The sequence below is a fragment of the Pogonomyrmex barbatus genome, unplaced genomic scaffold (assembly GCF_055798465.1).
Source record: "Pogonomyrmex barbatus isolate J1 unplaced genomic scaffold, ASM5579846v1 scaffold17, whole genome shotgun sequence".
Lineage (NCBI taxonomy): Eukaryota > Metazoa > Arthropoda > Insecta > Hymenoptera > Formicidae > Pogonomyrmex > Pogonomyrmex barbatus.
Genome location: NW_028297113.1, coordinates 2,017,824 through 2,045,081, shown reverse-complemented (window position 1 = coordinate 2,045,081; position 27,258 = coordinate 2,017,824). Strand labels below are relative to the sequence as shown.

The window sequence follows — 27,258 nt, the reverse complement described above, 5'->3', positions numbered from 1 at the left end:
TTTATTTTGGCATATTCAGATACTCTATATAACACATAATATATCTCATAAAAATATATATATTCAACATAAACATTTGCGAAACGCGAAATGAAGGAGATTCGCTTTTATCCCATGTCTCTATGTCTATTTTTTAATTAATTATTATAGCGTTTTAAAAATTGGCACGTGCACACCATGAAAAAATGCCGCGCATTTTTTGCTCGGATGTTTCACCCTTTTTTCCTTTCTCCAAACAGGATAAAAACATATGTAATACAAGCGCGTTGAAATATGATGCACCGTCACCGTGAAAACATATGGTGCACCATCTGTAGATAAATTATCGGATAGATTGTAATTGCGGTCGATATTGTCAATATCTTTACATGAAAAAATCGCAACAGGATGATCGTGGCCTCGTATTTAAAAAAAAAAAAAAAAAAAACTTAATTAAAACTATTTGTGTGAAAAATTATTTATTAATTTTAGACGATCTCGTTTTATTTCCCATTTCTTTTCAGTTACATGGCTCGCGTCTGCGCATTGCAACCAATTTTCATTGTATTATGGGTAGTAGGAGGAGTATGATTTAACCTTTCTATATATAACCTTATTCGAGATGTAACTGTGTGTTGCGGTACCGTCGAAGCATCTAGAAAACATATCGGTGAAGGAACGGTGCAAGTTTCACTAGGAGGACTGGTAGGCACTGTAAAAACGTGGATTAACGCTTGGCTAATTGTGTATATAGAAGTCTACGAGAGTTCCTGTATCATTAACAATCTTAACTCGATATACACGTACGGACATAATCGTCAAGAGGTTATACTCGAAATATCAACATTTACTAGCCGGACCAGTCTCGCACAGTAAGATAAGAAATAGTAAAAACAAAAGAAAGAAGTATACGAATACCTAGAAAAGGAAGTTAGTTTTGCAGGGTCGTCAATAAAATACGAACGTAAACAGCAGTGATATTGACTGTGGACGGAATACGAAACGGGCGTACAAATCACAATACAGCTTACACCACACCAGATCTACGAAACAGCAGCTGCTATGAGCGCTCAGCAAAGCCCGGCTGCCTTACAGACAACTGTTGACCGCGAGAAAGTCTACACATGGATAATTGAGTTGTCAAACCCCGAGACGAGAGAAAATGCTCTTTTAGAGTTAAGCAAGAAGCGTGAGGTGGTACCAGATCTGGCACCGATGCTATGGCATTCATTTGGCACTACGGCATCTCTCCTGCAGGAAATCATCAATATTTATCCAGCGATCAATCCTGCGACCCTTACAGCTTATCAGAGTAATCGAGTATGCAATGCCTTAGCATTGTTGCAATGTGTAGCCAGTCATCCAGAAACGAGATCTGCATTCCTACAGGTAAGTTTGTAATTTGTAGTTTTATTTATTAGATTTATTTAATAAAGATATGCTAAAAGTATATATAAAAATATATATAAAATATCATATATTTGACTTCAGGCTCATGTACCACTGTTTCTGTATCCATTTCTACATACCGTAAGCAAAACAAGACCATTTGAGTATCTCCGCTTAACGAGTCTTGGAGTAATCGGCGCATTAGTCAAAACCGACGAGCAAGAAGTGATCACTTTTCTGCTCACTACTGAGATCATTCCGCTTTGCTTAAGAATCATGGAAAGTGGCTCAGAATTGAGTAAAACTGTGGCGACATTCATATTACAGAAAATATTATTGGATGATAGTGGCCTGTCCTACATCTGTCAAACCTATGATAGATTCAGTCACGTCGCTATGATTTTAGGAAAAATGGTTCTTTCCTTAGCCAAAGATCCTTCTGCAAGATTACTGAAACATGTAGTACGATGTTATCTGAGATTATCTGATAATCCAAGGTAAATATCATAACAATACACGTATAATACATTTATGGAAATTTTGAAAAACTTTAATTTATAATTAATTTTGCAGAGCTCTCTTAGCCTTACGACAGTGTTTACCAGATCAGCTGCGTGATAACACATTTGCAACGTGTTTACAAGAAGATGCTTCAACTAAGCATTGGTTAAATTTACTTCTTAAAAATCTGGAAGCCGGCCCGCAACCGGGTCCACCAACTCAATCGAGTCAACAAGATCCTAGAACAATTGGTATGTCACCACATCTCACATCTTAAAGTGTCTCGTATCCTGATAATCTATGATATGATTATCTATGTACAGATTTCAAATATTTTTTTTGTGAGTCATTTTAAATTCTTTTCTACGAAACGACGTATGATAACAGGCAGTTATGTCAGCTACACATTGTTACACATAGTTACGAATTGTGCTGTGAGAACTAGTGATAAGTGTATATATATAAGCGATGACAACCGGTTCAATTTTAACAGATATCTTATTTTTCTTTGGATTATAAGTCTACCTGATATATAGTAATCTCGACACAAATCAAAAATTTTGTACGAACAAGGTGTTTAATGACATAGAAATTTTAATGCAAGATGTGATGTGCATATATCTATACAAGAAATTCCAAATCTCTCGTAAAAATTGTTGGTAGATCCTTGAAAGGTAGATCATTTTAAGATGAAAATCCTAATACTAAATACTAATAAATTTTTAAATAATATGAATTTAAATTAAATTATCTGAAATTCTTTGACATCTGTGCACTCAGATATATTGCATATATCTATTGTAGTTATCATGAGTGTGAAATTAATTTTGAATGATATTTATCACAAACGAATGATAATTTACGTACTTTTACTATTGTGCCAATGTGTATAATCCCTGTATAATGCGCGCAAATTCAATTAGCTAATTTTAAACACTTCTCATTTTGGTATTTTTATCTCAATTTTTATTTTGAGGATTTTTATTTCAAAATGATCTTAGAATAAATATTGTCACAAAAGATCTGGGGTATTTTGTATATATATTTGCAACTGTGATTACCTATTAAAATAAATTGACTTTAATAACTTAGATTAATCACTATATTTACGCTTAGATATTAGATATTTTGGTAGATTTTACAACATTTATCTATTGCCTAAAAATTTACGTCATGAATCAGTATTTGATTGCGCAAAGGTAATTCTTCAAAATGTCAACGCATACACAAGTAGCATGCAAATATTAGATTAACATTATAATAATTAATATTAGATCAACACTTTTCTGTTTGCACATTATTATCGGCCTAATTAGGCATTAAATTTAATCAGATAAGATGTACAATATAAACCGGTAACTCTGAATCACTGCCTGGATTTGTAATAATGGTTTACATAAGATTAATTTATGCGCACGTAACGAGTTATAGTCGAAGTTAGTCTCGCTTTGTATTGTGATTGATTGATGGTGTATGATAAAGATTCAATCATTGAACTCTTAGGACGTAATACAACGGTTTCGTTTGTGTTATCAAATGATTGCGAGGCCGTAATTTATAATATAATTTAATGAAATATCAAAACTAACAAGAAAACTCCAGAACTCGAACTCTTTGATTTGGATAAACTTCAGTATATATATATATATATATATATATATGTAGAGTGACTCAATACATAAATACAGTTACATTATTATATCGCGCCTTATTGTCCTTTAAAAATATGATTTTCGACATGTCAAAGTTCAAAAGACAAAGACATTTCCACTTTTCTGTGTAACTTTTAAATTACAAGAGATTAAAAAAGATGTTTAGAATTAAAATTTGAAATGATAATTAAATGAATGATAATTATAAACTACAAAGATATATCCAAAAAACTAAAAAATTTTTTCATTCAAAAACAAATTTGTTTAAGAAAAAAAAATTTCTTTTCGTTAATCTCTATTTATGTCAATTTATAAGCCGTAAATATTTTTGCTATATCTTGTAATTTAGGAGTAAATATGTAAAAAATCAAAGCGCCCTTCCGACTTCCGAGAATGAAAATTATACCTTTAAAAATCGATACCGTTATTTAATTATTTGTAATGAGTTACTCTACGTATTTACAAAAGTTTACCCAAATCGAAGAGTTTGACTTTGTGGCGTTTCCTTGTAAGTCAAATACACGAATACAAATTTAACTTGTACGATCATATACATTTGCTCAGCTAAGCTGCAGTTGAAAGAAAAGAGAAATGATGGCTAACACTTCGAGGGAGTTTGCGTCGTTATATCATTCACGTCGTTCTCTTCGCAAGTTCAGTCTCATTCTATAAAAACAATAAAAAAAACAAGGTCATACATTAGCGATAAGGTTTCTTTTAATTGAGTACTCGCGGAAAATATATGTACCGCTTTCTGAGGATCTCTCGAGCGTAAAAGACCGTGTATAATGGGTGTAAATAGTCTCTTGTCTGCGTGACTGTACTTAGACCGACCCGTGAACCACGAGACCAGCAGGCCCACTAGAATCGTAATCAGGAAACCTACCCACGTATACCAGAGATACGACATTCTATATAAAAAGAAGGGTTGTTCCCTGAAAAAAATAACATTAACATTTTTTTAAATATTACGGGAGAAATTATCGTGCGGTTCTTATATATGCAAGAGTAATTCAACAAATGTACCTGACAGCGGTCTCGACGATCGTCGTGAGGTTTCCAGCGGTGCTTTTTAACGATTCTGTGCACCCGTCTACCGATACTGGTTTCACCGGGAAATAAATCGATCCGTTAGAGATCGCCGCTTGCGTACCGAACGAGATCCAAGCGACCAAGTTCAGACTAACCAGCGCACCGACGAGTGCACCCTGAGTAAAACGATAGAGATAGGATAATTTCCGAAAAGCAGGATTTCTTATGAGCAGCTTGAGTGTAATGACAGACTCGCTTATGTCATAAGCTACAAATTTTAAAAAATTAATCGGAAAATTGTGGGGATATCCTGACTGATATTACATTGAACTTAAGTCTATGTAAATAAACATATCTTTGAAATAAATTGTTAAGAGATAATACAGGTATCATTTAGATGTAAGCGATAGAAAAGCTATGTCTTGTCAATGAAATAAACTCGTAAGTATTTGCAACATACTGCTATTGATTTTTCTGCATATCAGTCAATCTCTTACCATAGAGTTGGCCATTGGAAACAGCATGCCCAATGTGAACATTCCGAGTAAAGGTCCGGCAGTTATTCCCGACAAACTTTTACCAGCCTAAAAAAAAAAAAAAAAAAAAAAATCAGAATGTGCTCGATAATCGCATAGATTAATCAAGAAATATTTCGCACGATCCGACATTTCATAAAATAAATATATTCGATGCGACTTTTTATTTATCTTACTTGAATCAGACCGCTTAATTTTTCTACCATAAATACGAGACCCACGCAAATGGCTCCTATTATCACAACCGTAGCTTTCATTATGCGACTCGCACCAACATTGGAGAGCGGCTTACGGAGACAAGGCTTGATCATGTCTTCGTAGATCACGCCCGACATGGAATTCAGTCCGGTCGACATTGTGCTGAAGATAAACAAGCAAACATTTTAGTAGACGCAAAAAAAAAGGAGGATCAACGAAAATAATTAGGAAATTGCATGAGACTTTTATTTTTCGATATCAATAAATGAGTTTAAAGTTATTAAAGAACCAAAATATCGATAAAGAAAATATGATTGGTGAATTTTATATAATTTTCTCAATTTTCAAAAAGTTATTTGAAACGTTGAAATTTCACAGTACCTCAATGCAGCACTGAAGACACCGGAAACAAATAATCCTGGTAAGCCTGGTATTGACTCTGATAGCTCCATTACGAAATACGGTAACAATTGATCAGGCTTTCGTATTTGCTAAAATGTAATTTTTATTAATTTGACGAGGATGACGTGTCGGAGTCAAGAAAAAAAGGAGTCTACTGATTACTCAATTCACGAGCGATTTATTTTTCAAAGTCTATATGTGTCTGCCGATGTTTTGGGTCAAATCCTCATTATTTGAAATCAGTACTGCTTTTCTTTCTCGCAAAGCCTGTTTTTTTTTCTTTTTTTTTTTTAATAATTCTCAAATTTGTAAATATTTTATTGAGAAATATTTCCTTACATGATTGCCAACGAATCCGTTTTGTAAACGATTATCAAATCATAATCGTTTAAGAATTCAACGTGAATAGAATAATATGTAATTGTATTAAAGAATTACAAAAGTAAAATAAAGATCAGAAGAAATATCTCAAACAATATGCTCATCTAAAAGATATTTTAAAGTTTTAATTTTTAAGATATTTATAAGGTATCTCAAAACGTTATTTTTCTAGGGTAATATGTCAAAATACAAAGGGTGATTACAAGTGTTTATGCTCTGCCTGTCCTAAAACTCTTGATTTTTAATTAATTTGTGTTTTAGAAACAATATGCAGATATATTCGCTGAAGCGTTTAACCTGGAATGATCCTCCATTTTATCATCGTTCATTTGTTTTTGAAATCAATCATTTTATTATCATTTGTTTTTGAAATTCAATTGAAATTCAGTGAAATTTAATTAAAAATCAGGGACTTTATTCAAAGATTCCTGTTTTGTGAGCGGTTGAGTTTTACGCCAAGATCTTTTTACCTTCGTCGTGACCGGGTCGCAATCATGAAAGGCCGCGTAGATGACAATCCCCGTGTAGCAACATAATGAGACAATGCTGATTATGCCTACGGCCATTATCATAATCGCCCTGGATAGAAAGGGGAATTAAATGAGTAACGTGTGCCGGTGCGTGGCGCATCGCGAAGCGTTTCTTGGACTCACACATTGGACTTCTTCAAGTTCGGCATCGCCAGACATCGCTGCACCATTGCTTGGTTCACCGAGCACGTGGCCAGCCAATTTAAATAATTGCCAACCACCACACCCCAGAAAGTGTGCCTTATCGTAGGATCCAGATCCATGCTGATTGAAGGGGGGGGAAAAAGGATAGAACAGAGTCATTTGTTGCTCTTGACAAGTTCTTTGGGTACGATATAATAAATTGATAAAATTACGAAAGTCGCGCGACGTGATTTATTAAGTCTAAACTCTATTATATATACGGATAAGGATAAATTAAATTACTCCTAATAAAAATATACGACAAAAAAATAGCACAAGAGACAGCTGGTTAGTACTTGAAGAATTCGATTCTCCCGGTATCGACATTTCTTTTCCACACTTCCGTCACACCGCCAACCCTATTGGTGCCGAGTACGGCGACGGCGATAACGGCGCCGAACATTATCGCCGTTTGTATAGTGTCCGTCCAGACAACCGCCTTCAAACCACCCTGTAATAAAAGAAAATAAAAAAAAAAAAAAATCATATTTTGCTAATTATAGAAATGAATTTCATTGAAATTCTAATAAAACTGTTATGACAGAAAATAGTCAAGTCATCTTTTTTGAAAATATTTTACCCCCATATTTTGCGGATTAAATATTTTCTTTCATCTCGCATGTAGTGTCGGAGAATAAACGTATCTATTTTTGCCATCTATCATTCCATTATGTATTTTTACTGGCGATTGTTGCCGCCTCTTTTCTTATAAAATAAATCAGATGAACCTTTGAAATCCACCAGAGGGAAATCATATCACGTTGGAATGATGCGAAATATCTTTTTGCGTGAAAACGAAATCGTTTCTCTCGGCTTTACGATCGCGATTTCTTACCAGTGTCGTGTAGAAGATACACACGGCGCAGACCATCAACGCGATTGTGTAGAGATCCATTCCAGTCGCCTGATTGAAGGCTAGCGCCGGCACGTATATCACCAGTGGTATGTAAAGCAGCTGCAAGCGTAAGATTGCTCGGCGTGTTAAATTACTCGCGAGATTGACGCAAGTTCAACATTTCGAGGAATTCTCGATAAGGACACGTCGCATGCTAAAATATTCCCTGATCCCAGAGCGAACATCAGAAAAAATTGATAATAACCCTTAACGTATCCAAAAGCAAGAGGATAAATTCTGAACAAATTTTGCTTTAAAGAAATTAAAAAATTTTTAATTAAATTTTAAATTAAACAAATTTGGGTTTCCAAGTTTATTCACTTGTTTGAAACTAGAAATAGCTCACCATCTTGATGATGAAGATGCAAGATCCCATTAGCCTGACCACTCGATTGAACCGTAATTCCAGATACTATGAAAGAAGAATTGCTTACCGTCGAGATTTTATTATTATTATTATTATTATATAGAATCGTTCATGTACCTCATAGGACGACGTAATCTGGAGTCCATAGAAAACCGGTAGATACACGACCGCCATTGTCACAGACACGAAAGTATCCGCGATCACGATACACCATAATTGCGTGCCGTAAACGTACATTTCGGCCGGCAATCCCAGCATTGCTATGCCCGACACGTAGCTGTAATTTTAAGAGATTGTCCTTTAAAGAGATTCGTAATTGTGCAATATTTAGTCAATGCAAACTTAAACGTCCAATTCCCGATTCATTTCTCATAGTAAATGGACAATCGCTGATTTTTACATTCTCGGCCTCGAATGTAACGTTTTGAATTAAGAATAAATTTCTATTGGCGCGATATAAAAAAATAATTTCATATCTTATCTGAAAATCATATTTTACTATTATCTTATTTATTTAAATATTTTTAAATATTTTAAATATTTTTTTAAATTCTTTTAGAAAATCTGATACAGATTTAGTAACAAATCGCGAAGATTATACATTTCAATTTAATTTGAAAATGCAATTTTGCAATTTTCCAACGGAAGTACACTTAAATCAGAAGTAAAGTAGTTTGTAGATAAGACAGTTGTCGTCAATAAAACGTTAATGGCTTATGATTCCATTAAGATGAAGGGTGCTCTTAGAACGAATTTTCTTATCCGGGTTATCCCAACACGTGGATCTGTGACTATTAATAATTACAACCTTAACTACAGAACCTTGACAGTCAATTGAAACGTCACGTGCCCTATATATTATATTTTCATGAATCAGTTTTTACCATCAATATTCTATAATTTCCATTCCACTAAACCAATATACATAATATATATATATATATATATAATATATAAAACTAAAAATATAATTAATGACATTATTTTTCTATATACTTCAAAACATAAAAGGACGTTTTTAAATCTCAAGGAATATATTCAATTTTGTTCTTTTCCGAAAACACAGTAAAAAAAAGTCAAATTAAAACATTTGGCAGAAAATTTGAAGACGATAAATTTTTACCTTGCTATCAATGACATGCTTATCGGAAGTATAGACATCTTTTGGCCGCCTACAAGGTACTCTGCTACAGCATCCGCCTTCTTTCTCGACGCATAACACTGATAGACACCTACGAGGGCAGAGACGCCCAGCATCCCAATGAACACGATAAAATCGATCGAGTCGAATGTTCGCCGGATATTTTCCGTCGTATCCATTGCCCCCTGAATATATTTTCTCGTGTAAATATTATCACGATCGGGTATTCACATTCGAATAAATTTTATATCTTTATGCTACCGACATTACAACACTTTTCCGATATTCAATATACAATAACTCTATACTGAATGGTCTTATAGCACTTCGTAAATTGACACAAAGAATTAATCCGCAATTACGTTGTTGCGTGAGTTCTCCAGCATTTCGCAGAAATTTAACGAACGTTACATCCGCATTCAGTATACAGAGACGATATTTTAGAAAGATCAGAGCAGAGCGAAATTTTATATAAAGATCAGTCTACCTACAAGACACACACACACACACACACACACACATACACACACATACGTATTACATGTACATTCAATTTTAAGAAGCATATCAAAGATGAGCGATTTTTACTTTTAATCCATTTGCTTCATCATGGTGTATCACAGATATACGATAAAAAGTTCACCGAACCAGCACTCTCTTATAAATTCATTTGTGCTTCCTACCGTTGGAGAATCACACGTGCCACAGATGTGCTCGCGGAAAATTTTCAAAACCACACCGGCAACCGAACGGAAATCCGAAAGCGATCCGAAAACGACCGAGGACTTTCTAAGATTCGCCGTTCTGATCCCCCCTTTGATCTTGCGAGCTCACACCGTGATTTCGAGATTGCGCGACGACGCGATTACGAATGTGCCGCTTCTTCTGCGCGCTCTACGAAACGTCTGACGGTGAAAGAGCGACACGTTAAACGCAGCTTCACGGGCCACGATTGAATAATTGCGGATTCTCCGCCGCTCCGTTGCTCCATATCGCCCTCGACCATCGCCTTCCGTAATGGTACTTATGCGAGTACATAAAACGACCAATGGACTTTTCACAGATCACCTCTGTGAACTTCCGGCCACACTCGTATTTTCGGACCCTTCTTATCCCAGTCCTTTTAATTAAATGTGACGTTTCTTATTCAGAAATCTTTTCAATTCGAGAATAAGTTCGAATGAGATAATATTCATCTTAGAATGATGTATGAAGAGAATGACGTCTGTTATGAGCCACATAGTTATGGGATTTAAGTGTCCGAGCACTGGAAGAATAAAAATTGTTTGGATAATTGATAATAAGAGAAAAAAAGCTGAACGGAATGCAACGATAAATGTGAAAAGTGTGTGCTAAGATATATTAAAATATTCAATAAAGATATAAAATATTGTGATTAAATATAAAAAGTCTTTTGCCTGGAAAGTATTACTGGATGGTATTATTTCTTTTTTTTTGTATACATATAAAACATATCATAAATTGAAATTGAATTAATATTTATTACAATAAAGAAAAAAAAATTACGTGATTTATTGAATTAGAGTGTATATTAGAAGATTTTATATGCAATTAATTAATTACATAAAAATGATATATACAGAAAACTCTTTTTCTATTATGAAGTATATATTGAAATTGCGTAAAGATATATTGGAGATACTGGAAATAAAATAAATCCCTGTAATTCTTTCATCGGTATATATCTATATTTTTATTTACAAAAACCGCGAAGTCTGCCGTTCAACGGAAACATTTGTATTTCTCTGAACCCATAGAGCCAAAGAACATTAAATGTTCACGATTAAAAATTGCAACGTTACAAATAAATGTAATAAAAAATGGTGCGTTGACTCTTCTATTAAGAGCAACGCACCACTAACAACATGTAAAATATCCGGCATTTATTTCAAGATATAAGTAGATTTAAGTATCGGTAACATGTCTATCTCGAAAAAAATGTACAATGGAATGTATATTGTGTCGACTTTCCTTAACAACTGTCGCACATGACAAGTCCATGACGCACAAATACCTTACGAATATTATAGCGTTCACAAACGATTTTGTAAAATCGTCGATTTCACGATTAGCTTATACAATATCGTGACTAAAATCTAGGCACGTTAATTAAAACTTTTTATATTTTACTGTGATGTAACGTAGTGGAATTAATGAATTAAATACATTACATTCAAACTATTTACCGATGCTTATAACAATATCCTTTTTAGAAATCAGCGCCTCCGAGGTACATACGTAAAATGTATTATTCCAATGTGGTATTGCAAAATATCAATACTTTTAATATTAATATTTTAAATTGCATAAATATTATTTTCATGAAGACATTAATATTAACAAAAAGACTGATGATAATTCTTAAATATATATTAAACATGCATGTATACGGATTTAAAATGTATTCTATATGTTTAATATAATAAAATTATATGATTATATTTAGATAAAATTTTTTTTTTATTTTATGACATGTGTTAATTTAATTTCAGAATTCAGAATTTTTATCAAACTGTAAATGTGTAAGTATATAATAATTTACTGATGTACATATATATTGTATGCATATATTTATAGTTATATTTTATATATAAAACATATATGTTTTATATATATGTAATATTATATATATATAATATATATATAATTATATACATATATATATATATATATATATATATATATATATATAATTATATACATATATATATATATATATATATATATGTATGTGTGTATATATGAGAGGCGCTATCTCTTTATATATTTACATTACACAAATAAATTTCTATATATCACAAATATATTTTAACATCGAAAAAATTCATCGAAAAGGCACGCCATATTAATATCTATTGTTTTAATTGTAGTCATCTTGGATCGCATTGAAAAAGGCACGCTTTCAGAATCATATGAATATTTATAACGATATAAGAATAAAGATACAATAATATAATCAATATAAAACTAACTCACAGACTCAAAATAATTCACATACATCAATACATTCGTCTAAGAGTAGTTATCATATATTATTATTTCTATATTATTATCACGCGTAATAAATTGTTCAGTATATTAAAATTAATCTAAAATGAACTGTACATCCACGATATTTTCTAAAACTTGATAGATCGAAAAGAATTAGAAGCAATCATAAAATAATAATTAACAATTAACAGTACAATTAGCATATTATTCATAATACTGAATCCCTTAATTATTAAAACAAGAATAAAGTAGATCACTACAATAATTATAATAAAATATTAAACTGTTAATTGTTAAATACAATTCGGTACGCTAGAAAGAAAAGAATCTTATTTAAAACATTTTCAGCCATTTAATCCTTACAATTTTCGAACGTTCACATCAGCAAACATTTTTTACGTCGTTTTATTTAAACAAATAAATGTAAAAAAAAAACGGAGAATACGTAAGGAGAAAAAAACATTATTTGCTATAGATATATATATATATATATATATATATACAATTCAAAACTCAAGAACTTAAGGTTAGGAGCTGCCCGTGGGCAAAGTTAATATCTTCGTTTCTGGAAGACGTTGATCGACTCTCAAGGAGGATCATACAATGAAATGAAAAGTGCTGTATGTATGTATATTTGTGTACATGTGTGCGCGTATGTGAATATGTGCAGTTATTGCTATTTCGCTAATCGCTAAAAATAATGAATCGTGCGTAAATGATTAAATCTAAGGCCAGCGGTTGCTGCAAGACGAAGGCGAAGCGTATTACTTTCGATCATGTATACGTAACTTCTTCCGATTAATTTAGTTATTAAAATAGCAATTTTTTAATCTTCTAATTTGATTTTATAAGATTAATCAACGAATAAAAATCATATGAAGTTCTGTCAAAAATTGAAACTGTACTTCAATACGACATATTATTTACTTAATTTCTTAAAAAAGATTCATAAAGAATCTTTGCAATGAAATATTGAAATAGAAAGTTGAAATTGCATGAAATTGCTTTATGCATTAATTCATGTATAAATTCATATTAAAAAAAATAATACAAAATATAAATTAATTAAAAGCAAAATTTATTTTAAATATTATTAATCGTCAATAACATTTTATGAGTTTGAGCACACTTTTTGCACATTCAGTCATTAAAATTGAGCATTAAAATCGAGCACTTCCTCCCAATCAGGGAAAAGAGAACAATCTCGAGGGAGCAAGTAGTTGTTGAGCGCATCTGTTTTGAGCAAATTGCATTTCAATGCAATAAATCTATTTTCACTTTTTTATAATATCTCTTAAATTCTTTTTACACATTCAAGTTTTAAAATCGATCAACATAACTTGACATTTCTAAAATTTTTTATCAATATTAATGACTGTTAGATAAAATTTGTGTTTACAAATGTAAATAACGGTATTGTAATATCTATATAATATCATTTGAATTTACATTGTCGCGAGGTTTTGCAAGAATTAAAATACACACAATGCACTTCGGCTCGCTGCGGCTCGCGATAAAATTCTTATCGATTTCCCTTCGTTCTCGCATGCAACGTCACTGACCTATGCAAAGTGCGCCGTCTTATATGGGCACGTTTGCTCAGAAGGCCTTTCATGGACGGAATGGCTGATAAGGATGTAATTTCTTAAAATATTTATTATGTACTTATTAATCCTAAAATCCTATGTAGACGCGCGTTATACATAATCTGTTTAATGAAAATTCGCATTCCCGATCGTCGACTTTCAATTCGAGCTATCAATGTCATTTAGTGAATATGAAATATGAAAAAGCAATCATAAAACATTTCGCAAATAAAGTGCTTCATACCAGATATTATTTTTAAAATTGGGATAAGAAAATTTTATGTAAAAAGATCAAGAGATGTAAAACATTTTTTTTTTTTGTAAAATAAAAATCTCGCGAGAATTATTTGGGAAATATAAAATGTAAATTTATTTAATAAAATTTTTTATCTGTTGATTTATCTTAAGAAATATCACGTTTCAATATTTTTTTCGCATTACAAGCACATTGAAGCGTCAGAGTCTTCATTAGGCAGAAGGCTAAAAGGTACATTGAAGTATCGATGAAAGAAGAAAGGATTTGAGAACACTTGTAATTTCTTCTTCCGCCAGATGAAGAAGATGTTGAAGCTAATATTGCATTTTCGCGGAAGCGGGAATGAAGTCGACGGGATTGCACCGCGCGAACACGTCGCGTTAATAATTATTTAATTAAGTCGCACAGCCGCACGGTTCGCGGAGGCGTGACACGCATTCACGAGTCACTCCAGAAACTTACGGTACTACATTATATAGCTGTACAAGTAATTTATTAGGGCAACATTTAGTGTAAGAGCGAATATAAATATTATTTTTCGAATATTATTTCTTCGATTCGACGTATAATTAATCCATGAATAAGTCACAAAGCAAATGCGTACGATTTACCGAGCCGTTAAAAAATACTGTTGACAGCAAATCATTCGTGTCATGACTTGGCGTTTTAATGATTCAGTAATTATGAGGAAGCAAAAAAATTATGTAGAAACAGAATTATTCTCTATGAGACCGTGGTTATTCGTGGAACTATCAGTTATAAATGTCACACTTAGAAAACTATTTAACTTACATTGAAAGTCGCGCGAGCATTTAAGAAAGACAAAGAAGTGGCATCGAATGATTTCGCATTCGATTGCTCACTGTTACATGTATTCAATATGCAACAACAATGCACCTTGAAAAACCGTTTGTAAAAAACGTGAAAAATCTTACGAAACATCTCAAGATGGCTATTCATAGAATAAGAATAGCCACGTCACATTCCACACATATACGCTTTGCCACATCCTTTTTTTCACTTTCCTGCCCGCTTAAGTTAGAATTATTCGAGTTAGAATTATTCTCAAAGGCAGCTCTTTTCCTCAATACATTCTAGTTAAATATATATATATATTTTTTTTCCACAAAGGCAATTATCACAAAATTGTTTTCATCACGTGGTTCTTCAACTTCCCTTTTAAAACTTCAAATAGCATTTTTAAAGCGCAAGCGAATATTTATTTCTCAATGCTCTTTTAAATTTGAAGTACTCAAGTTTTCAAGAAAAGTCACGAGTAACTCTGTACGTATTCCTACCGATGTTAAATGTCCAAAGTCCCTGGTGTTAAAATGAGCTCTCACGAGCTTTTATCTTGAGCTGCGCAGCTTCCGGGCTCGGTGTCATCGCCGGATTATCGTAAGCGTAATCGAGAGTGGTATCCTCGCTGGCATATCGCCTTGAGAGAGACGTACTCACGGTATTCGGTGTGCTAATCTTGTTACTTCTAGTGTTACTGCTACCGTTACTGCTACTGTTATTACTGCTGCTATTATTGTTCTCGATCTTGGATTCTGCCTCCACCGTGGCACTTATGCTCGGTATAGTCAACTTGAGACCACCGTTTTGCTTGTTCACAGCGGCCTCGACGTCGTCCTGCACTCTGTTCTTATTGGCCGCCTGAGGAACCAACGATGAAATTAAAAGCTGTAATATTTGCTTCGCAAGAAAGAGAAAATTTTAGCAAAAATTAGCGCAAAAGAATATGAAAAATTTTTCGTAGAATAAATTTCGTATGTTATTTTTTTTTTTTTTGCTAAATCGTATGTTATTTTATTTCCGCGTTATAAATTCCGCGTTATATTTAAATTGAAGAAAGAATCTGTCGCAGTAAGAATGACAACCTTCTTAGAAAGATTTATTCTTCGTGAATTCTCACCTTTACTTTGAGATTTCTCCTGAATAGAGTTTGTAAAGAATTCTGAATTCTTTTCCATCGTATTAAGGTCCTTCCCAGGAGGTATAACATCCCAAACAGTGAGAAACAGGTCAATGTCGTTGTGATCACGAACCTATATTTAAGCTTCTCGATCTCGTCTATATAATAGAAGAATGGGTTTTAATAGCTAATAATATAAAAATTATTTACAGATCAAAAATGATTAGCGTGGTATATATTTCAATATATTTCCGAAACGTGTTCTGATAACGAAATTCTTATAAATATTATTATAAGAAATATTAACAATACACATTTCATGTAAAACAATATATGTGTATTATTTTCTCTATAATATTACCATTAGGAAATCTTTATAATAATGTAATTTCACGCATTAAGAAATGGAACATATATAATTTAAAAGAAACTTGCCAATTATTAACATCATATTAATCGCTTTGTAATATCATTGATTTAAGAAAAGATATGCGTAGGTATGTTCAACATCCGCTCTCGTAGAAACCACGAAAGTGAAAGTTGCGAATTATGTTCTAAAATAAAGTATACGTTCTTTCGTCTATTAGAAAGGAAGAGTTGATGTTAATACGAAACATTAAAACAATGTTACTAAATATTTACAATCATTTTTCTCTAGTCATACATTATATATGATTACATAAGTATTAAAATATTAAAAATATATTGCTATCCTCTTTATTTAAAGAAAAATATTTTTGTAATATAAAATATTACAAAAATAAACTTCGACTACAAAATGCATCTAAAAGCGTATAATTCCGTAATAAAATTGACAAAGTTGAATGATAAATGATAAACACCGGTTGTCATAACCATGTATTAAGGCAGTCGCGCAAGAATTACAAGCCAAGTGCGACGCTTGTGCGAGATTTGCGTCGTTGAAATCTCCGACTTGTCTGCCTTCTCTCAAGGCGTGCGGTACTTTAACATACAATTATGCACATATTCTATTCATATTTGAGCCCACTCACCTCTGAGATCATCGTACTGCCTTGCTTGATCCATCTGTTGAGCGTAGCGCTGATCATGAAGATAAACTGAAATCAGAGGAAATACCAATAATTAATTCAACATTTCCCGCACTTACACTACGCTTTCGGGCAGATTTTTCTAAAGTAGATATGATCGGGAGGTTTTTAACGTTAAATGCGCGTTTCATTAACACTTTAAATTTATCAGATATTTATTTAGAAAGTGTTAAAAGTGTGTAAAATAATTATCAGCGGCGCTATAAAACTCGAAGGTTTCCTCAACCGTGACGTTATTATTATTCTAAGTGAGAGGGAACTCGGCGCTTTACGGTTCAAAAATAGCAATGAATAATGATTATAATTATCACATTTTTATCGATGTAGCAATAGAGCTTGTATTCTAAGATAAAGTAATCGTTAGGTAAAAACGAAATATCAAAGTTAAAAAATATATATATGTATGTAATTAAAAATGCTACATATACGTAAACGTGTATAAAATATTATTTGTAAAAAATAAATACTACTACTTTTAAGTTTCACTATCCGTCATAATATATATATATATATATATATATATATATATATATATATATATATTTCTATTTCTTCGGGGTTGATTTTAAAGAAAATCACATTTTTCAAAATTTATTTGCTTACGTGCGATCGATTTGTCTACCACCAGTTCTCACTTCAGCACATTTCGTCTTCACATTCGTTCTCCACTTCTTTTTTATTTGAGTCAATGGACTACCTCTCAAAAAGCATAAGTTTCTTCGCGCCTGCGTAAGGTCTGAGAAGTCGGTCGCGATAGCAACTCGTGGCACAAACAATTCCGACCTACGGTGCTTACGTGTAACACGTGAGAGCGCGATTACGCCTTATCCCGATTGTAAACGCCAGATGACCCCGTTCCAAATCGAAAAGAGAGGCAAACGTTTAAACCCAGACCTGGGACGACGAGCTTGCGTGAATCGACTCACTACTCGGACTCGGCAAACTAAGTCAGATTTAGCAAGCAAAGGCAAGAAAATTATTTTAATTCGGATATTTAATTATTCATAATTATATCAGCTATTAATGTTGCCTCTCTCTATTCTTTTAAATAAATTTTTTTATATTAAATAATATTTAAAAAAATTGATCATATACGCGTTTTGATTATTCAAAAAAAAAAAAAAAAAGAAATATTATGTAAATATTCTAGACGTGAAAAGGGTGGCATCTTTCTTTTCCAGTTTTCTATTTCGACATTTTTACGTTCATTACATGGCACACAGAATCAACAAGTTCCCCCTCAATGTAAAAATTATACATAAGTCCGAAGTGAGTTTACCCACATAACGTAACCGGACACCGTAACGGGGACTCTCAATGGGGAGCCGAATGTGGGCCCGACAATTTCATACGAACCAAAGCTACAGTCAAATCAAGTCCCTCCCTCCCTCCCTCCTCCCCCCTCCCCTCGCAAAGAGCATCCTTTGCTGTAAAGGCAGGGAGAATTTCATTCTTCGCGCGTCCCAAGAAGGAGCGAAGAGCCTGCGGTTTCTCCTACCTGTCGGAGCATGAAATACATCTCCCCCCGTCTCCATTGCGGAACCAGCGTTGAATACCAAGCGGGAATGGGAAGGGAAGAAGAAAAAAAAAAAAAAAAGACGAGGAGAAGAGGAGGCCTCCTCGGAGAGGCTGAAAGAAAAAGGACGGCGGGGCGAGAAGGGAGGAAGAAAAGAAGCTAGGTGACTCATCGACCGCCGTTCGCGTGTGGGAAGTCGGTAGGAACAGTCAGGTGCAAAGTCAACGGACCCGAGAACCCGGGTTTTGGTTTGCCAAGCTCGCTCGTCGCCGCGCTCGGCGGAGGTGAAACGACGATACCGCACTGCTATCCGGTTTCCCGTTTACATGTCGGTCGGCTCGCGTGAAAACGCGAGAAATCGGAACGACAGAACGATAGGCACCGTGCGATAGGCGCCCGATAAAAGGCCCGACCGATTTCGAAGTCCGAGACTTTGCGGGACACGAAATTGGAGGAACAAAAACGTCTTTCTTTTTTCCTGAGATTTTCCAAGACCCGCGCGCGCGAAATTTTTTCAGAAATCGTTTCCGAGCGAAAGTCAAGGAAGATCCCACGTACTTTCACGTCTGAAGGGTCGGTTTTATATTCGCCGGCCGGAGTCACGCGATTTTAATGATGATTGCAGGCAACGCGATTTGATGACGAAGGATTAACAACCATGCACTGATAACTCTAATTTCCTAAGAAAATGGAAATACTCGTTTATTACTCACGTTGACAGTCTCTCGTACACTCCACTGGTTGATAGTTGTGGCTCGTGGCGTTACAAACGATCGCACAGGGTCTACATTGCATATCAAAGGGGCTGCAGTACTCCGAGTTATTGCAGATCTTTTCGCCACATACGGTACCATGAAGATTGAGGTCGGCCAGCAAGACGTTAGCCAACACGGGCAGAGCAATGATAGTAGACACTATCAATGCTGTCATGCTGTTTACGATCACCTCCAGGAAACAATCAAACCAATATCACGATCGATACGCAATAAATTTAATTAAATTCGCCGACCGGTGATGATGAACCTCCTTTCTTTATTAATTCGATCTTCTCGCTTTTCTTTTCTTTCCTTATCTCTCTGTGTCTCGATTTTCACGGATTTACAGTCTCTCTCTCTCTCTCACGATCCACAATCGATACTCGTGACGATCTTTAACGGTGCTCGCAAGGCATGCCTCGTAGAGGCTCCATGCTCGTGACACTAAAAACATTACGAAGAGACTTCTGTTATATACCTAACGTGTAAATATGTACATCTTCAAAGTTATATATACAATAGGAGATCTATTGATACATTAATATTTAACATCATCAATTTCTATCTCAATGTCAGAGTTCTTTTAATTTTTGGATTGATTTACTCTTTATCTTTTTCTAATTCTTAGAACTAAAAAAAAAAAAAATAAAAAGTTGAAGATTAAAATTAATCTGCATTGATAGAAATAGTTATAAAAGAAATGTTGGCCAAAGAGTCTGTCCGTTAGATAATGCAACTGCACATTCTGTTGTGAAGAGAAAAAAATTTATGATCACTCAATGACTCGACTATGTTTTGAATAATGATACGTGTTTATCTTGTAGCGAGCAAATTAACGCTAACGGTGATTAAATGTAAAATAGTTCCATATTTATTTCTTTGTCTGATTTAATATTTTAAAAGTTCTTGTATTTTTTTTTCTTTTACTTTTAGTATTTTTTGTTGCCAAAATTAAGATAATTCTTCAGAACAAATTGTTTCGTCTCATTCACAAATTGTTCCTTCTCTACAAGAAGAAATAATTTGTGCTTTAAAGTTATAAATCTTATTCGCCCGGACGAAATCTAATTTCCGAATAATATATAGCTATTTATATATTAAATAGTTTATATATTAAATAGTTATATATAGCTATTTGGTTTCGGGAAGATCGCAAAGGAATTTAACAGTCGAGGGTAAATTATACAATTTAAATATACATGGACTCATCTCGCCCCAATCGAGGATTCGAATAGTGAAAAACTTTTGAGCAAACAAATGTGTTTCATTCCGTCGGTTATGTTCGATTGCGTCGCGATGTCGGTGCCTGGAGATGCGTCAATGCCTACAAAATGCCACGCACCAATCACCTGTATACCTGTGTTAAAGCCGCGTACATGAGCGCGGCTAGATGCATCAAAATGGCCTCCAATGTCGCGCAACAGCAGAGATACTTTCGCCTCGCTTGCCCACCGACGACCCGGTTTTATTGTCATATCGCGGATATGTTTTGTAAATTACTCGTTACAACCAGCCGTTCTTGACAGCGCTTTATATTCTTTCGATTGCGTGACACTTACGTAGGCGACGGAACATTTCTTTTTTTTTTTTTTTTTTTTTTTCAGAGCCAATAACGTGCACATTCAACATGAATGACGTTCTATCGAAAATTGCGAAATAGACAGATTTATGAATCTAAAAAATCCCACGCTAGTTTATATGGTAATCACACTGGATGAATTTTGATGAACTAATGGCTCGCGATAAGATAAAAATCTGGTGTGCTTGTGAGGTGTATAGGTTCGTCTTCAAAATAAAATATAATGAGAGACTAATATTCTCAGGGTCGCGCCGTATCGTGTTTATGACTCAGTCCTCGTATCAACCGGCGAGGTAAACGCTTACTTACCATTTCCTATGTATCTTCAAGGCAAAGAAAAATTGCTCTCTCACGACAACGACTAACTATTAAGAAAAATTGAAAAGATTGAAGTGTCAATCAACGAAAATATTTTATCACAAACTTTTCTGCACAGTCTTTAAATATCTGAGAGGATTAATTAAACGAAATCTCACTCTAATGAAATCTTAAATTAAATGAAATTTTAATTAAAATTTGACTCGGCTTTAGGAATTATATTTGTTTAGCTGCTTGCGGTATATAAAATTCGAAAGAATTCGAAAGAGTACATTGTCATAATTGATAACGTTATAATGTTTAATAATTGCAACACAGCGACGGTATCAAATTATTATTATGATTCTCATCGGTCGATGTTTCGGAAGATGCACGATCGTACGTGCCTTTTTTTACATTATGACACATGTTATTATGGCATATCGCGTGCTTTAAGCACACACACACACACACACACACACACACACACACACACACACACACACACACACACACACACATATACACACCTAGTCACCGGATATTCTCTGTTTCCCGAAATGCATAACTTTATTTACGATCATGCGAATTACATTGTAACGCGAACGCTCGTCGCAATTCGCTATGCGAGACCAATACATCTGGCATCAAATGCACAATACACATTGGCACACAATGCTTTGGGGTGTTGCCTGATGTTGTAACAAATGGAAATCGAATGCTAACACATGGTACAATCTATTCGAATAGTCATATGAAATAAAGCGGTAAACTGTTAAAAAGCTACAAACGGAATATGGAAATTGGTATTATAAAAAAATTTAAATCTTATCATTTATTTATATCCATATTTTATATGAGATACAAACATAAAATTTTTGAAATATAAACATAAAAATTTCATTATTTTGCCTTCCAACGAATAAATTTGAATAATATTGAAGAATCTAACTTTGAAAAGATAAATTTTCGAAAAGTAAACACACATTTTGTCATCCTGAGAATGAAAAAAATGAGAAAAATATGTTTGTCAATATTTTTGCAATATTCATTGCAATATTATGAAAAAGTTATGAATCATTAATGAGAAATTTATTATAGTAAATATCATCTTCTTTGCGTAAAGTAATTTAGATCATTGTGAGTTCGAGAATTACAAAAAACTTGGAGAAATTTTACATAGGAAAAATTCTTTTTTAACTCGAGTATTAATTTTGAAGAAGTAAACTTTCATACATGTCTTTTAACTTCATCAAAATTTTATATACATATGTGTGATGTGTGATGTGTGTGTGTGTGTGTGTGTGTGTGTGTGTGTGTGTGTGTATGTGTGTGTGTGTGTGTGTGTAAGTTATATACGTTAATATATAATATTGATATATTTTAAAAAATTGTTGCATATAATCTGATTCGAGTCAATTTTTTCTTTATAAAAAGATCTGGTCATAAGTACTATAATAATTAATACAACTGTTAATAACAACCAAGGCCATCAGGGTATTTTCAATAAAAATATCTTTCAAAATGACAAAGAGCTATTCTATCTCTTTCGCGATTCGCCCGTTGTTTATTTTACAACGTTCTATTTGTCGTCACATTCCGACACGTTCGTGAATAAGTTTGCAGGTCCACTTTTCATTAAGCAGCGCCTCGATCTCGCTTCTTTTTATCGCACGATAACGGAAAACTGTGTCGCTAACTGTGCCGCGCTCGAAGTCGGCGTCGACCGACGTTCGCCGTCGAAAGTCCGAGTGGAAGTCAGAGGTAGGTGGACGTGCACGGCCGGGACACAGGAATGTTGCCTGACTGGTTCACGAGCAGGCTTTTACGCATGGGAAAACGTTACGGGCCCGAACGCGTCGTCAATACTTTCCAGGCAAACTTTAACTACGATCGAGGGAATGAATCACGAATCGTCCAAGTCTATCGAATATTAAATAACACGGATGTGAACCGGTTTTTTCCGTGTTTTAATTGAAAGATCGAAACGTGAAATAAACGTAACGACTTCTCGATGGTTGCAAAGAAATCTTCGGACACTCTCATATTCAAAGTAAAGTGTTAACGTAAGGAAGTTTGCCCATCAATTCTAATTTCGAGAACGGGTTTTTTTTTTTTTTTTTTAATTAAAATATCTGACGGCTTTTAAATTGCAATTTGGATAGATTGATGTACATAAATTTAATTACAACTTTATTTTGTACCAAAAGATTTGGTTTCTTATGAATGCTCGGTTATAATTATAAAATAAAAAAAAAAACGAAATAAAAATGTGAATAAAATTAGCAATATTTAGTCAAAAAGATGTTTAACATAGTGATACCATAAAAATACTATAATCTAAAAGTAATTTTTTATGTACATGTTACAATAGTATAAAAAAATTTGAATTATTACAAAATATAAATTTTTTTGTTAAATATAATGAAAGAATTTAAAATGTTTTCAATTTACATACTACGTACTGTCGTAATCATACCAGTTTATTTTGGAAATAACTGAAGATGATTTGGCAGGTAAATAAAAAGGACTTTGAAAACACGTTCAAAGTCAGGGACTAAAGATCCCTTAAATTTAAATTTAACGGTCCATACTTATCTCTGTAACCAGGACCAGGACGCTGATATCTAAGGATATCAGTGGGCAAATTTAAAGTAATCCTGTAATCAAATAGCAACCCATATAACTATCAGCCGCAATACGGTTATTTTAATTAGAAGATGACTCATATCGTCACACGTATCTCGTTTCTTGTAACATCTTTTGCCCATTGATAACGCGCCACGCGCAACACGCAGCCTTGTCACGTAGTTTACGTCAGAATGAATTGTCGCGGGAAGCCGCGTCACATGCGCGATCATCTTCCTTATGACGAAACGTTGCGAACGCTGCGGTGGCGATCCGTCTCGGAAGAAACTGCATCGCGATGCAGTCACGATTCCGCGTTATTTAATTCCTTATAACCGATCCCTTATAACCGCGCGGAAAACTAGGACGACACTAAAAACTTAGACGTTCGACCGCGCAACCGTACAATTGGCTAAATAATTAGTTAATCGCTCTCTCCCTCGATTACGATATTTTAATACTCCATTCGGACGCTTTCGAACGATTTTCCATCGTGGATTACAATTGCGATGTCGCGCTCCATTGATTTGTCCTTATTCGAGCAAACTCGTGCGCAAAGTGGTAATGCATAATTAACGAGTTTTCGGAAAGCATCGACTGATACCGGAAATATTAGTACATTATTATTTGGAAGCACGTTATATATGAGAGATAAACGGTATAGATCTCCCTGAATCATATATTGAAATATATTGCGATATATTGAAAGGGAGAAAAATATCGACGAATTTTACGGTTTCGAATTGATTTTCTTCTAGAGAAAACGCAATTGGGTGATAGTCTTTTTGTGACATGGTAATCAAGCACCAAATTAGAATTTCATCAGAACCGATATCTTGAAATCTTGTCAAATTAATAAAAATCTTGAAATCTTGGAGTTTGAAATAAAAATTAGAATTTTAGTGCTCAATTAATTTCAACAAATTTCAGCGACAACAGAAAATTTTTATTTTTAATAATTAATACTTTTATCAAACAGTGAGAAAAAATTAACTTCAAATTAGATAGAAAATCCTTCAGATATATAAAAAGAATGATTTTGCCGGATATAGATTTGAAACATTTTTATTTTTTATTTACATTTAATTTTGGGCCATAAAAAAAATTATGTAGCACGTTCAAATTGATTGCTAGACTATAAAAAAAAAAAAAAATTTACAGTATTATCATTATACTTAAACATCCTACATAATAATTTTGATGTTCAACAAATTATCTTTTCAAGATCCAAATTTTTTTATTCTACAACAAAATTGTTTTCTCCACGTTAAGATTTTTTAATAGCTTTTTCCAAACATCGTGTAAGTCCCGGCATATGGTGCCAGTGTTTCCAAGCAGCGGGGATCAATATTACGTGTATAGAAGCAGTGGATCGATACCGCGATATGAATAAATCGTGAAATTATCTCGATGCACATCAGGCCTGTTCGTCTTATCTATGCAACTGGGTGATCGTTAAAGTCTCCGCGCAACATCGTCCAACCACTTGCACGAAACGTATCCCGCGTCTTTTCGATATGCGCACTTTGCCTCTTCAGGCGTCGATCGGCTCTAATTCGATTCGAGCAGCTCGGTAACCAGATTCTCGCGCATCTAATGACAATGATAAACTCGAAGCAGCTGTGAATAACAGTATTTTCTCGATGGTGTCGACATTCGCGTTAGTGTGCACAAAATATATATATATATATATATATATATATACGATCGACCGTTAAAAATTTTTTATATCTAAAATACAAATATAAATATAAAGAATATATCGAAAGAATATAAAAGAAAGGTATTTGGAGAATCTTAAATTATTAGAGATATCATTCAAATACCTTTACTGCACTATAGGTATACATATATATATATATATATATTATACTTCAGCCCTTATAGAAATTTAATATTGGAAGAATATACTTCCTTACTTTTAATATTATAAAAGCGTTAAACAAATGTTTAATACTAAAAATAAATGACTCCCAATATTAAACCATATTGAATTAAATTTCTGTAAGAGAGGACAAAAAAAAAGAGGATAAAAGAATTCCTTCAATCTAGTCGCGAAAGTTCGATTACGAACGCTCCGTTAACTCTCAAAAGATTCCCGATCATTATTTGGCTCAACTTCATTTTGCGCAAGAACCCAGAGGAGAGTTGCGCCAGTTGCCCGTTGCTCTTGGGTCTTTACGCAATTTTGCAATTACAATCACGATCCAGCGGACCGCTCGCTTACCGAAGTCATCCGTGAAGCGCGGTCCGCTTCGCGCGCGCCCCGAACGCGCGCAACCACGCACCCATGCACCCACGCACCTACGCACCCTCGGCGTTCCCGGATACCTGCGTCGTCGCGGTGAACGCGGACGCACGCGCGTACATCGCATTCGCCTAGCGTGCGCTAAACTCACGAACGAACCACGCGCACCATCGACGGCTTTCCGCGTCTGACTGTCGAATCGCGAGAACGCCAAACCGAACCGACTCGGCGGCGGCGAGTTCCCTCAGGTCCCGAGACTCCCACCTCCTCTTCGAGGAGCCGGAGTCACTTTATTCCCCTCCAACCCGACGCACCTGTCTCCCTGCCCTCGCGTTCACCTATTCCTCTACCTTTCCCTCCCCCCCCCTCTGCATCTCCCATCCGCTTTTTCTCTCTCTCTCTCTCTCTCTCTTACCTGCCATTTACCTGTTGCCAGCTTGCGCGCGCACTCGGAATCCGCAGCGGCTCGCAACGTTCGACTGCCGTCAGAGAATCGCAGCCGACGACAACGATAGCACGTGTTGACGTGTCAAGTACGCGAACACGTGACTCGACCGCTGAAGATGCAGATCTCGCGGAGGCTGAGACCGGAAATCTATTTCTTTATTAACTAGTCTCCTTCATTTCCCGAAGGAAGATGTGATGTGTTTATTTTTTCAACGCGAAAATATAAATCTTTTTATGTGTTTTTTAAATGTTTTTCTTATGTATCTTTATAATAATTAACCATATGTACGAGATTGGCCAGAATAAATGATTCAACCGAACAAGAGATTATTCCACGTACAAAAATAAATCAGGAATGTAGAATATAATTTTAGAATATAAGATATAATATTTTCATATGATGCTTCGAGGTAATCAAATTTGAAGATTTATTGGACACACACACACACACACACACACACACACACATATATATATATAATGCGTGCATCTGCCTACCTCTAGACTTAACAAATTGCATTATATGCAACGTATGAGAAAACAAGTTTTGCTGATAAATCTAGAAATTTGACACAGATCTGAAAATAATTTTGTTGCATCATCAAAATTATTATGTAGGACGCTTAAACATAATACTACTAAAAATGTTTCATCTTCTAGCAACCAATTTGAATATCATATATAATTTTTTGAAGACCCGACAAAATTCTTTTCAGATCTGGGCAAATTTTTAAACTTGCTGGCAAAACAATTCTTTCCG

The 27,258-nt window shown here is 34.3% G+C and overlaps 3 protein-coding genes across 8 annotated transcripts; 1 reads left to right on the top strand and 2 right to left on the bottom strand.

Annotated features, from left to right (window-relative positions):
* Positions 1-569: 569 nt before the first annotated feature.
* On the top strand, positions 570-5,012 carry Rcd-1 (Required for cell differentiation 1). Of its 3 annotated transcripts, none has more exons than XM_011642255.3 (4): positions 570-851; positions 923-1,368; positions 1,471-1,865; positions 1,942-5,012. In XM_011642255.3, exons 2-4 carry the CDS (start codon positions 1,042-1,044, stop codon positions 2,144-2,146), a joined length of 927 nt encoding a protein of 308 aa, XP_011640557.1. In that variant the 5' UTR covers positions 570-851; positions 923-1,041; the 3' UTR covers positions 2,147-5,012. The 3 variants fall into 3 exon arrangements, with proteins under 3 accessions (XP_011640557.1, XP_011640556.1, XP_011640558.1); XM_011642254.3 differs by having other exon boundaries at positions 915-1,368; XM_011642256.3 differs by having other exon boundaries at positions 907-1,368.
* On the bottom strand, positions 2,958-10,127 carry LOC105429343 (sodium-coupled monocarboxylate transporter 1). The gene is given in 15 exon segments (XM_089074309.1): positions 2,958-4,166; positions 4,169-4,187; positions 4,270-4,456; positions 4,548-4,729; positions 5,051-5,137; positions 5,266-5,449; positions 5,669-5,778; positions 6,541-6,649; positions 6,724-6,864; positions 7,080-7,234; positions 7,619-7,738; positions 8,025-8,090; positions 8,163-8,322; positions 9,169-9,371; positions 9,775-10,127. Coding segments are annotated over 14 exon segments (1,764 nt in total). The 5' UTR covers positions 9,366-9,371; positions 9,775-10,127; the 3' UTR covers positions 2,958-4,119.
* Positions 10,128-12,107: 1,980 nt separating this feature from the next.
* LOC105429342 (uncharacterized) lies at positions 12,108-26,386 on the bottom strand. 4 transcript variants are annotated; one of them, XM_089074251.1, is made up of 5 exons: positions 26,031-26,386; positions 19,258-19,743; positions 16,972-17,037; positions 15,959-16,116; positions 12,108-15,699 (listed from the first exon to the last, which is right to left on the bottom strand). In XM_089074251.1, the coding sequence occupies exons 2-5, from the start codon at positions 19,472-19,474 to the stop codon at positions 15,367-15,369; spliced, it is 774 nt and encodes a 257-aa protein (XP_088930377.1). In that variant the 5' UTR covers positions 19,475-19,743; positions 26,031-26,386; the 3' UTR covers positions 12,108-15,366. The 4 variants fall into 4 exon arrangements, with proteins under 4 accessions (XP_088930377.1, XP_088930381.1, XP_088930379.1 ...); XM_089074255.1 differs by having other exon boundaries at positions 26,108-26,386; XM_089074253.1 differs by lacking the exon at positions 26,031-26,386 and adding an exon at positions 20,657-22,050.
* Between the last annotated feature and the right edge of the window lie 872 nt (positions 26,387-27,258).